The 11,168-nt window shown below is 46.3% G+C and overlaps 1 protein-coding gene across 1 annotated transcript; it reads left to right on the top strand.

Moving 5' to 3' along the window:
* The first annotated feature begins 293 nt into the window (after positions 1 to 293).
* Positions 294 to 10,839, top strand: LOC134294884 (zinc finger protein 420-like). The gene has a single exon (XM_062966666.1). The coding sequence runs from the start codon at positions 5,123 to 5,125 to the stop codon at positions 6,803 to 6,805; it is 1,683 nt and encodes a 560-aa protein (XP_062822736.1). The 5' UTR covers positions 294 to 5,122; the 3' UTR covers positions 6,806 to 10,839.
* The last annotated feature ends 329 nt before the right edge of the window (positions 10,840 to 11,168 follow it).

Raw genomic sequence — 11,168 nt, 5'->3', positions numbered from 1 at the left:
CAAGGACAGGAAAGAGCTTTTAGGACAAGAGTAGGGACAACTACCACCTAGGGGAAGGTGGATTTTTTTTTCTCGGAGTATAAGGTAGAACGTGGGATGGAAAGAAGGGAAAAGAAAGAGAAGGGGATTTTGTTGACCTCCAATCTTCTTCATAGTGGTTTAAAAGTCAGCATTTTATCTCTTATTTAATTAATGTGTCTCCCATTCATCCTTTCTCCAAATGTGAACAATGCAGTGGGCCTCTCTGTGCGTCGAGTGCTCACCAGGAGGGACGAGACATGGTCGGCGCAGACCTTTGACGTCGGGCACAGCTTCCGCCTTGTGCCAGCCACGTCTTGCCCCTCCCGGCAGTGTACATTGCAGTGTAAATTGGTAGAAAGTTGCTAAACACCATTCCTAACAGCCTCAGGGCCTTTCCTTTCCCCCCTCATCCGCTTAAGTGGAAAAGAAGAGGGAAAGGGAAGGCTGTCAGGAATAGTGGAAGTTGGAGTCCAAAATACCTGGAGGGAGGGCCCAAGTTGGCCCATGCCTGACCTACCCAGGGACTCTCTCCTGACCCTTAACTCTTTGTCATTCCAATTCAGGAAGCAGCCAGGCTCTGAAGCTGGAAGGCCATTCAGTGCTAATCAAGGTGGCCACTTGCAGGTGTTGTCCCATGCGTGGTGCATTCACATTATCCTAAGCCCTCCAATCCCCCAGGGCAGTGAGAAAGCAGATGAGATTAAACTATTTATTTATTTATTATTCAAACTTATATGCCACCACTCCCCTAGGGCTCGGGGCGGCTTACAAAACAGGCTAAAATCTAACAATTTAAAAATAGCAATAACAGAAATCAAAAGCCTATGAAATAACAGAAATCAAAAACTATGCTCCCAAAGTGGGGCTGAACCTCAAGAGACATTGTGAGTGGATGCTGCCTTCTTATGACACCACATCTCTCCGTGCCTGACTCCTTCCAGTTCCATACGGGGGCCCCAAAGGGGGAGAGGGAAACGCTGCCCTCCAGGAGAGGAATATGAACAGGACCAGATCCCTTGTATTGGCATGATGTTTTGGTGCTTCATTTGTGAAATCATAACATAGTTTTAGTAGGCTTCTCCTTAATCCCTCCTTATTATCCCACATTTTCACTTACCCAATGTTCTGCTGGCCCATTTACGTTGGATTAGCCAGACTCTGCTATACTAACTGCTGGGACTCAATGCTGCAGAATCCTGGGAGCAGTAGCTTTATGTGGTGTCCAAATGTCTCTGCCACAGAAAGCTGTTGCCTCCTTAAACTACAACTCCCAATAATTTGGTCTCAGTGAGCAGTTAAAATGGAGTTATCCTCCATTAGTGCTACAGTCTAGGCATGGCCCAAACCAGAGAAGCCTCACAGAATCAAAGCATAACCATGTCGGCCGTTGAAGGCCTCTCCCTTCCAGAAGGCATCCCGGGAAGACTTTTCCTTCCTTCCTTCCTGTCTTTCTTTCCACAACCTCCAGTTTCCTCTGGCCAAACGTGCAGGTCGTGTTTTAATTGACAGGAGAGGCAGACGGGACTGGCTTATCTCCTCGCCTCGCTCTTTCCTCGCTGTTCGACTGAGGGAATGAATGGCCCGAATGGAACCTCGTTCAGCATGGACTCACTTTGGGAACATCCCAACAAGTCTCAGTGTGGGTTTGAATGAGCCGAGTGGGAAGGCAGGTCCTTGGTCATTAGGAGGGTTTCGTTGTGAAATGTGAGACATTGAGTGGCCGCAGAGACCATTTGGGATGCCCAGGAGGCAAGGTCGGGAGTCCCTGTGGCCTTGGAAGTTATGAAATCTATACGCATATTAAAAGTGGAAATCTGCCTGTGTGTATGTGGCACGGGTGTCCACTCACACAAACAGCCTCCCTCCCGCCTCCACAAACAGACTACGGTTCCCAGTGCTGCGGAGCCACCATCACTCCCTCCCAGGGCATTGCAGGTTACAGCGAGCACATCCCGGTGTTCCTTTCTCTCTCTATTTGCATGACCCCGCCCACTGCCTCTCCCTTAACCCTTTCCTATGGTACACAGCAAACAGAGGAATGGATTAGCAACAGAACATACTGGAGAGGTTTGGGGAGAATTCACCATATTTTATTGGAGTTCTAGGGACTGGGATGTATAGTTCACTTGCAGTCTAAGAGCACTCTGGTCCCCACCAACGATGGACCTGGACTACACTTGGCACACAGACCCAACATGGCCAATAATAATAATAATAACAACAACTTTATTTTTGTACCCTGCCTGCATCTCTCCGCAGGGACTCGGGGCTGGCTAACATGGGGCCAAGCCCAAAATTACCACAATAAAACAAGGTAGGATACATTCAGAACAAAAACAAGCATCATCAACATTAAAAATACACAAAATTACACCATTTTAAACAATCATGTAATAATAAGTAAACCGCCAAATAAGAACATTATAGCAAATTAAAATAGTAAAAAACTGGGCAGCAGTGTGAGGAGTGCACAATTAAAATCTGATGAGGTAGATAATAAAGTGCTGTAATGTAATAAGAGAATTCAGAGGTGGGACAAATGAAGAGAATTGTTTCCACATAAAGGCGAGAAAACAATACATCAGGCCCGATGATAATCAGTACTGAGTGGGTTCTACTTGTGATCTGTAATTGAAGGCACACCGGAAGAGCCAAGTTTTTCAATCTTTCTTGAAGGCTGCCGGGGTGGGTGCTTGTCTGATCTCCCTGGGAATGGAGTTCCAGAGCCGAGGGGCCACCACAGAGAAGGCCCTCTACCTCATCCCCACCCAATGCTGCCAACTTGGGGTGATTGACCTTGGCATCAGAGAGTTATAGTTCACCTGTATTCAGGGAACACTGAACCCAGTAAATGACAGATCTGGACCAAATTTAGCACAAAGACCCAACATGGCCAACTGGGAATACTGGGGGAGTTTTGAGAGGGGTGACCCAAGATTTTCATAGAATCATAGAATAGTAGAGTTGGAAGAGACCTCATGGGCCATCCAGTCCAACCCCCTGCTAAGAAGCAGGAAATCGCATTCAAAGCACCCCTGACAGATGACCATCCAGCCTCTGCTTAAAAGCCTCCAAAGAAGGAGCCTCTACCACGGCCCAGGGGAGAGAGTTCCACTGTCGAACAGCCCTCACTGTGAGGAAGTTCTTCCTGATGTTCAGGTGGAATCTCCTTTCCTGTAGTTTGAAGCCATTGTTCCGTGTCCTAGTCTGCAGGGCAGCAGAAAACAAGCTCCCTCCCTCCTCCCTATGACTTCCCTTCACGTATTTGTACATGGCTATCATGTCTTCTCTCAGCCTTCTTTTCTGCAGGCTAAACATGCCCAGCTCTTTAAGCCGCTCCTCATAGGGCTTGTTCTCCAGACTCCCAGATTTTTGGGAACTGTAGTTCACCCACATCCTTATGCATTTTCTAATGGAAGCACTGATAAAAAAAGCAAAAACTGAGGGGTTTTTTTTCTAAGACATAGTGTAGCATATGACCAAACTGATATGACCTCACATCCAAAAACAAACAGGGCCCTGTTAAAATAACCCGGGCATCACCGGATACCCAAGATAGCAATACATAAAGAATTCCTTGTTTCTTTTAGCATTTAGCACATGCTGTTAATTCACGGAAACCCATTATCCAGAGTGATTTTCGCACTTTAATGTTGGAAGGAGTTCTGCCCGCCTTCTGTTCCTTTAGCCGCATTTGGATTTGACTCAATGAAATTAGTGTGACTCTCTTTAAGATCTGAAAGAGTTTCCATTCCTTCCCTCCTTACATTACCTTGTCATTCTGTGGTTGTTGCTTGATGATGCTTTATGTTGTTATAATGCTTTGTACTGTTTTTCCTTTAATTTATTGTACTGCAATGTATTTTATTGTGCTATATTTTAATTCTGTTTTATTGGGCCTGGTCCCCATGTAAGCCGCCCCAAGTCCCTTCAGGGAGATGAGGGTGGGATAGAAGAATACAGTTGTTGTTGTTGTTGTTGTTATCATCATCATCATCTTATTCCCTTTTTAGCTTTCTTTATCTTGAGCCACCTTTGAGCCCACGTGAGTTCCCACATGTGTTAAGTGAAATTGGATCTGTTTGTTCTTGTTTGTGAACCTGTGATCACCTTTGTTGGTTTATGCAGGGAGGTGACCCACAAACCATGAACTAAGTAATAATGGGCATTTAGTGCATGCTGGTTATTCACTTTTTTTCGTGTCAAGAGCAACCGGAGTTGCTTCTGGAGTGAGAGAATTGGCCGTCTGCAAGGACGTTGCCCAGGGGACGCCCGGATGTTTTGATGTTTTACCATCCTTGTGGGAGGCTTCTCTCATGTCCCCGCATGGAGCTGGAGCTAGTAGAGGAGGCTCATCCACACTCTCCCCAGGTGGGATTCGAACCTGGCAGCTTTCAGGTCAGCAACCCAACCTTCAAGTCACGAGGCTTTTATTCCCTAGGCCACCGGGGCTCTGGTTATTCACTGAAACATTATCCAGAACAAATCATTGCTTCTCTTCTGTTCCTTAAACCACATCTCGGGTTGACTCCTTTCTATCTTCTGTCCTTTTTTGCTTTCCTTCCCTCACTCCCTCCTCTTCCTTCTATCCACTCCCATCATTCTTTTATTCCTTCGTTTCTTCTGTCCTTCCTACATACCTTCCTTCCACCATCTTTTCCTCATTCCTTCCTTCCTTTCTTCCTTTCTTGTCCTGTGTTTGTTGAATCACCTTTGAACAAGGACCAACTTTTGTCTCTGTTATGTTCACTCAAGCGTGTCTGCATCCATTTCTTGTTGCTTATGAGTCTTTGATTGCTTTTGATGGTTTCTGTGCGTGTCCTTGGGACGCTTCATGCTTCTGTTTCTTGATATTTCCATATTCAACATAATTGATGAAGAGAAAAGAGGATTATGTTGGAAGTAAAGGAAATCTGGGGCTTCATGTTTAACCTTCTGCTTCTTTCTTGACCAGGACATGGGGGTTCTATGGAGCCACCCCTGGCGTGATGATAAACAAACCAGCTCATGGTGGATACTGAGGAATTTGGAAAGCAAAAGTACAGTGAGGAAACCAGACCTATAGGAAAGAGAAATCCTCTCAAGGGGCTGATCTTACTAGATGGTAGAATACACTTTACATCAGAACAGGGAAAACAAGAGTCAAGTGTCCATAGTGCAATCGTATGTAGATAACGCTATCGATATGGAGGAAAAAGCTTATAAATGTATTGAATGTGGAAAGAGCTTTAGTCAGCATGGACCTCTGAAGAGACATCAAAGGGTTCACACTAGTGAAAAACCCTATAAATGCCTGGAGTGTGGACAAAGTTTTACTCGGAGGGAATATCTATGTTCACATCAAAGGACTCACACTGGGGAGAAACCCTATAAATGCCTGGAATGTGGACAGAGCTTTACTCATAGTTCAAGTCTACATTCACATCAAAGGACTCACACTGGGGAGAAACCCTATAAATGCCTGGAGTGTGGACACAGCTTTGCTCATAGGTCAAGTCTATGTTCACATCAAAGGACTCACACTGGGGAGAAACCCTATAAATGCCTGGAGTGTGGACAGACCTTTACTCGGAGGGAACATTTACGTTCACATCAAAGGACTCACACTGGGGAGAAACCTTATAAATGCCTGGAGTGTGGACAGAGCTTCACTGAGAGGGGAAATCTACATATACATGAAAGGACTCACACTGGGGAGAAACCCTATAAATGCCTGGAGTGTGGACACAGCTTTATTCAGAGTTCAAGTCTGCGTAACCATCAAAGGACTCACACTGGGGAGAAACCTCATATATGCCTGGAGTGTGGAATAAGCTTCACTCAGAGTGGAAATCTACGTATACATGAAAGGACTCACACTGGGGAGAAACCCTATAAATGCCTGGAGTGTGGACAGAGCTTCACTAAGAGGGGAAATCTACGTAAACATCAAAGGACTCACACTAGGGAGAAACCCTATATATGCCTGGAATGTGGACAGAGCTTCACTGAGAGGGGAAGTCTACGTATACATGAAAGGACTCACACTGGGGAGAAACCCTATAAATGCCTGGAGTGTGGACACAGCTTCATTCAGAGTTCAAGTCTACGTAACCATCAAAGGACTCACACTGGGGAGAAACCCTATAAATGCCTGGAGTGTGGGCAGAGCTTCACTCAGAGGGGAAGTCTATGTATACATCAAAGGACTCACACTGGGGAGAAACCCTATACATGCCTGGAGTGTGGACAGAGCTTTACTGAGAAGGGAAGTCTACGTATACATGAAAGGACTCACACTGGGGAGAAACCCTATAAATGCCTGGAGTGTGGACAGAGCTTCTCTGAGAGGGGAGGTCTCCGTATACATCAAAGGACCCACACTGGGGAGAAACCTTATAAATGCCTAGAGTGTGGACAGAGCTTTACTCAGGGAGGACATTTACGATTACATCAAAGGACCCACACTGGGGAGAAACCCTATAAATGCCTGGAGTGTGAACAGAGCTTCACTGAGAGGGGAAGTCTCCGTATACATCAAAGGACCCACACTGGGGAGAAACCTTATAAATGCCTGGAGTGTGGACAGAGCTTCGCTCAAAGTGGAAACCTAAGTTCACATCAAAGGACCCACACTGGGGAGAAACCCTATAAATGCCTGGAGTGTGGACAGAACTTCACTCAAAGTGGAAACCTAAGTTCACATCAAAGGACCCACACTGGGGAGGAACCCTATAAATGCCAGGATTGTGAACTGAGCTTCGCTAAGAGGGAAAATCTACATAAGCATCAAAGGACTCACTAAAGAGAAATTTTATAATTGCATGGACTGTGGAAAGAGCTTCACATATAGTCACAATCTACATAAACATAATAGAATTCACACTGGAGAGAAAGATGGTAATGGACACTACAGTCTTTCTAACATGTACAAAAGCAACTCTTGCAAATGTTGGAAATGCAAGCCCATAGTTGGAACATTTTATCATTGTGGTGTATTGTAAAGAGATTGAGCTACAATACATTTCATCCTGGAAGTAATTTGTGAGGGCAGTTGAAAAAATATTATATTAATTTTACAACAGAGGTCAGAATTGGAATTAAAAATATAAAGATTCAATCTACCTTGGAGCAGAAACGTTGGTTCAAAGCTGTTTCCCCTTGTAAATTTCCACAGAACATGTCTATCGATTTCTCTCCTTGGCATAATAGCATATTTAAACTGCTTGTTTATTCTGCGAGTATTTACAAAGTACTTAGGTCAGATTGGCAGGGCATGGTAAACTTGAACAATGGATTTATTGATTGGGAGGTGTCAATACAACTCAGAGCTTCTAAACTCATACAGTAGAAGAGCACCATCTCACGGCCACTTCGTGCAAATAGCAGGCACTTTCTGTTTTTATTAAAACTGTCATTTTTTAGTTATATTCACTTCAGAAAGCACGTTACGATTAAATTTAGAAAGGCTATCAAGAGAAGGCGCTAAGGAAAATCAGCCTAATATTTGCTGATTGACTATGGCTTCGATAATAATGTCTATGTACTCAAAGTATTCAATAAGAGATAGCTTAAAAGGGAAAACCATGGATAATGAGATCAGCAGTTCCAAAAGAAACACAAGAATAAATAAAATAAATAAGAAGAAATCTGTATTCTAAGGAGATTGGTTTTAATGGAATTTGCTTTTAAAATTGGTTTTATAAATGTTATAAACATTTAAGAGGGTTAAGAATCTAATTCAAGGTTTAGAACATTTGAACTTTGGAATCACCAGATGTCTGAATTCCATAAAACAAACTGTACAGTCAGTAGACGTTGAGCACCATCGCACGTTTGCCTGACCTGGTCGATGACCTAGACTAGAAAGTTGAGGGCAACTGTGCTCGTGGACACTTGTTTTTCACCTGTTTAATAATTATACGGAGTAAATTTTCGACTGTTGTACTTTCTGCGCATGTGTAGCGGAAATTGGTTTTGTCAGCACTAATTGTACTAGATATTGAACATGATTGAACATGATTTTGTAATGGTCCTTTGAACACGGATCCCCCCCTCTTTTGCAAAATAGTTAAGACCTGGACATCGATGTGCTGTCGCTGTTCTAGAGGTGTGTGTGGTATTTGTTCCAAACCCCTCTCTGCATATTAGGTCTGTGTGCCAAGTTTGGTTGAGATCCATTGGTGTTTGGGTTCACAGTGCTCTCTAGATGGAGGCGAACTACAACTCCCCCAAATCAATGTGAATTTCCCCAAAGACTTCCAGTATTTTTTGCTGGTCATGGGGGCTCTGTGTGCCAAGTGAGTTCCAGTTCCATCATTGGGAGGGGTTCAGAGTGCAGATGGTCCGCCCCAGGAGACTTATGGATCCTGAGGGACTCCTGACGTCTCTTGGGGTTCTGTCTGCTATGGAGGCTGATGATCCTGTCGATGCCTTGGTTGCTCGTTACAATACCGAGTTGTCCAGGGCTATTGACATGATCGCTCCCGAACGTCCCCTCTCGCTGCGTGGAGTTGCCCCAGCTCCCTGGTTCACCGGGGAGCTGGCGGAGATGAAACGTGAGAGAAGGAGACTAGAGTGGCGCTGGCGGAGAACTCGCGACGTTTCTGACCGAACACGGGCTAAAGCCGTTATTAGGGCTTATTCCGTGGCGTTGCGGGCAGCCAGGAAGGTTTTCACGACTGCCCGCATCGCGTCTGCAACAAATAGATCTTCTGAGTTGTTCCGAGTTGTTGGGGAGCTCCTCCACCCTTCTCAGGGTGGGGGGGCACCTGACTCCTCGGCAACTCGGTGTAGCGAGTTCGCTCACCATTTTGCAGACAAAGTCGCTCAGATTCGTTCCGACTTGGACGCCAGTCTTGAAGCATTGCCAGGTGAGGTAACCGAGGCATCTGTCTGTTCGATCTTGTGGGATTTGTTTCAGTTTGTGCAATCTGATGATGTAGACAAGATTCTTGGAGCGGTGAGGGCGACTACCTGTGCCCTAGATCCCTGCCCATCTTGGCTTTTAAAACAGGCCAGTGGTGGGTTAGTTGATTGGTTTGTGGCAATAATTAATGCCTCTTTGGGGCAGGGCAAATTTCCATCCAGCCTAAAACAAGCCGTGGTAAGGCCTATTTTGAAGAAGGCCTCATTAGATCCTACCAATCCTTGTAACTACAGGCCAATCTCTAACCTACCATTCTTGGGCAAGGTCTTGGAGCGGGTGGTTGCCTCTCAGCTCCAGGGATTCTTGGAAGATACGGATTTTCTGGACCAATCACAGTCTGGCTTTAGGCCTGGGTTCAGTACCGAGACGGCTTTGGTCGCCTTGGTGGATGACCTCCGCAGGGAGCTGGACAGGGGGAGTGTGACCCTGCTGGTTCTCTTGGACATCTCAGCAGCTTTCGATACCATCGACCATGGTATCCTTCTGGGGCGGCTTTCTGGGATGGGCCTTGGGGGTACTGCACTCCAGTGGCTCCAGTCCTTTCTGGAGGGTCGTTCCCAGTTGGTGAAGCTGGGGGACACCTGCTCGGACCCCTGGCTATTGACCTGTGGGGTCCTGCAAGGTTCTATTTTGTCCCCCATGCTTTTTAACATCTACATGAAACCGCTGGGAGAGGTCATCCGGAGTTTTGGAGTACGGTGCCATCTCTACGCGGATGACACCCAACTCTACTACTCTTTTCCACCTAAATCCAAGGAAGCCCCTCGGATTCTGGACCAGTGTCTGGCCGCTGTGTTGGCCTGGATGAGGGTGAACAAGCTGAGACTTAATCCCGACAAGACAGAGGTCCTCCAGGTCAGTCGTACGTCTGATCGGGGTATTGGGTGGCAACCTGTGCTTGACGGGGTCGCACTCCCCCTGAAGGCGCAGGTCCGCAGCTTGGGGGTCCTCCTGGATTCGGGGCTGACACTTGAGGCTCAGGTGTCGGCCGTGGCCGGGAGGGCCTTTGCACAACTAAAACTTGTGCGCCAGCTGCGACCGTACCTCGAGAAGTAAGATCTGACCAAGGTGGTCCATGCCTTAGTCCATGCCATGCAATAGACTGGACTATTGCAATGCGCTCTATGTGGGGCTGCCTTTGAAGACGGCCCGGAAATTACAACTAGTACAGCGTTCGGCAGCCAGGCTTCTAACCGGAGCGAATTACAGGGCGCGTTCAACGCCTCTGTTTAAGGAGCTCCACTGGCTGCCATTTACTTTTCGGGCCCAATTCAAGGTGCAGGTTATCACCTACAAAGCCCTAAACGGTTTGGGACCCACCTACCTTACAGACCGCATCTCCCTCTATGAACCCACACGTTCTCTTCGCTCGTCGGGGGAGGCCCTTCTCTCGCTCCCACCACCCTCACAGTCACGGTTGGTGGGGACGAGAGAGAGGGCCTTCTCCGTCGTGGCCCCCCCGGCTTTGGAACTCTCTACCTAGAGAGATCAGGCAGGCCCCTACCCTCCTCTCCTTCCGGAAGAGCTTAAAAACGTGGCTCTTCCAAAAGGCCTTCGATGTTTAGTTGTTGCTGGATTGATCTATCTGTCCATTCTATAATAGTCCCATTGTTGTTGTCTTGCCATTTTATACCGCACTTTATTGTCCAACTGTGAAATTTCCTTTTCCCATTTCGTATCACTCTGCATTTCGCCTGGGATCTACGAATTAGTCTCCTGTTTTTAACACTGTATCCTGCTTGTTGATTTTAATGATTGTTTTTATTGATGCTGATGTTTTTTACTGGGATAATTGTTTTATTGCTTTGTTACTGTTTTGTTTGTTTTATTGGGCCTGGCCCCATGTAAGCCGCCCCAAGTCCCTTCGGGGAGATGGGGCGGGGTATAAAAATAAAGTTATTATTATATTATTATTATTATTATTATTATACATCCTGATCCCTACAACTCCTAGAAATCCCCTGCCCTCTCGAATCTGAACATGCCCACTTTTTCTGCTTACTGGTCGGTTGATGTCAGGGTTAGGGAACTGACCATTCTGGGAGTTGTAGTTTACCCACAACCAGAGAAACAATGACCTCCACCGATGATGGACCTGGACCACACTTGGCACACAGAACCCCTGTGACTCACTCAACCTACTGGAAGGGTTTGAGGGGATGGGCTCACCGTGGTGGGAGTTGTAGTTTACCCTACAGCCAGATAGCACACTGAATCCCATCCGTCATGCATCCTGACC

This window comes from Anolis carolinensis, unplaced genomic scaffold (genome assembly GCF_035594765.1).
Source record: "Anolis carolinensis isolate JA03-04 unplaced genomic scaffold, rAnoCar3.1.pri scaffold_26, whole genome shotgun sequence".
Taxonomy (NCBI): Eukaryota; Metazoa; Chordata; class Lepidosauria; order Squamata; family Dactyloidae; genus Anolis; species Anolis carolinensis.
Note: the sequence above shows the minus strand (reverse complement) of the source record. Positions and strands in the feature narration are given on the sequence as shown.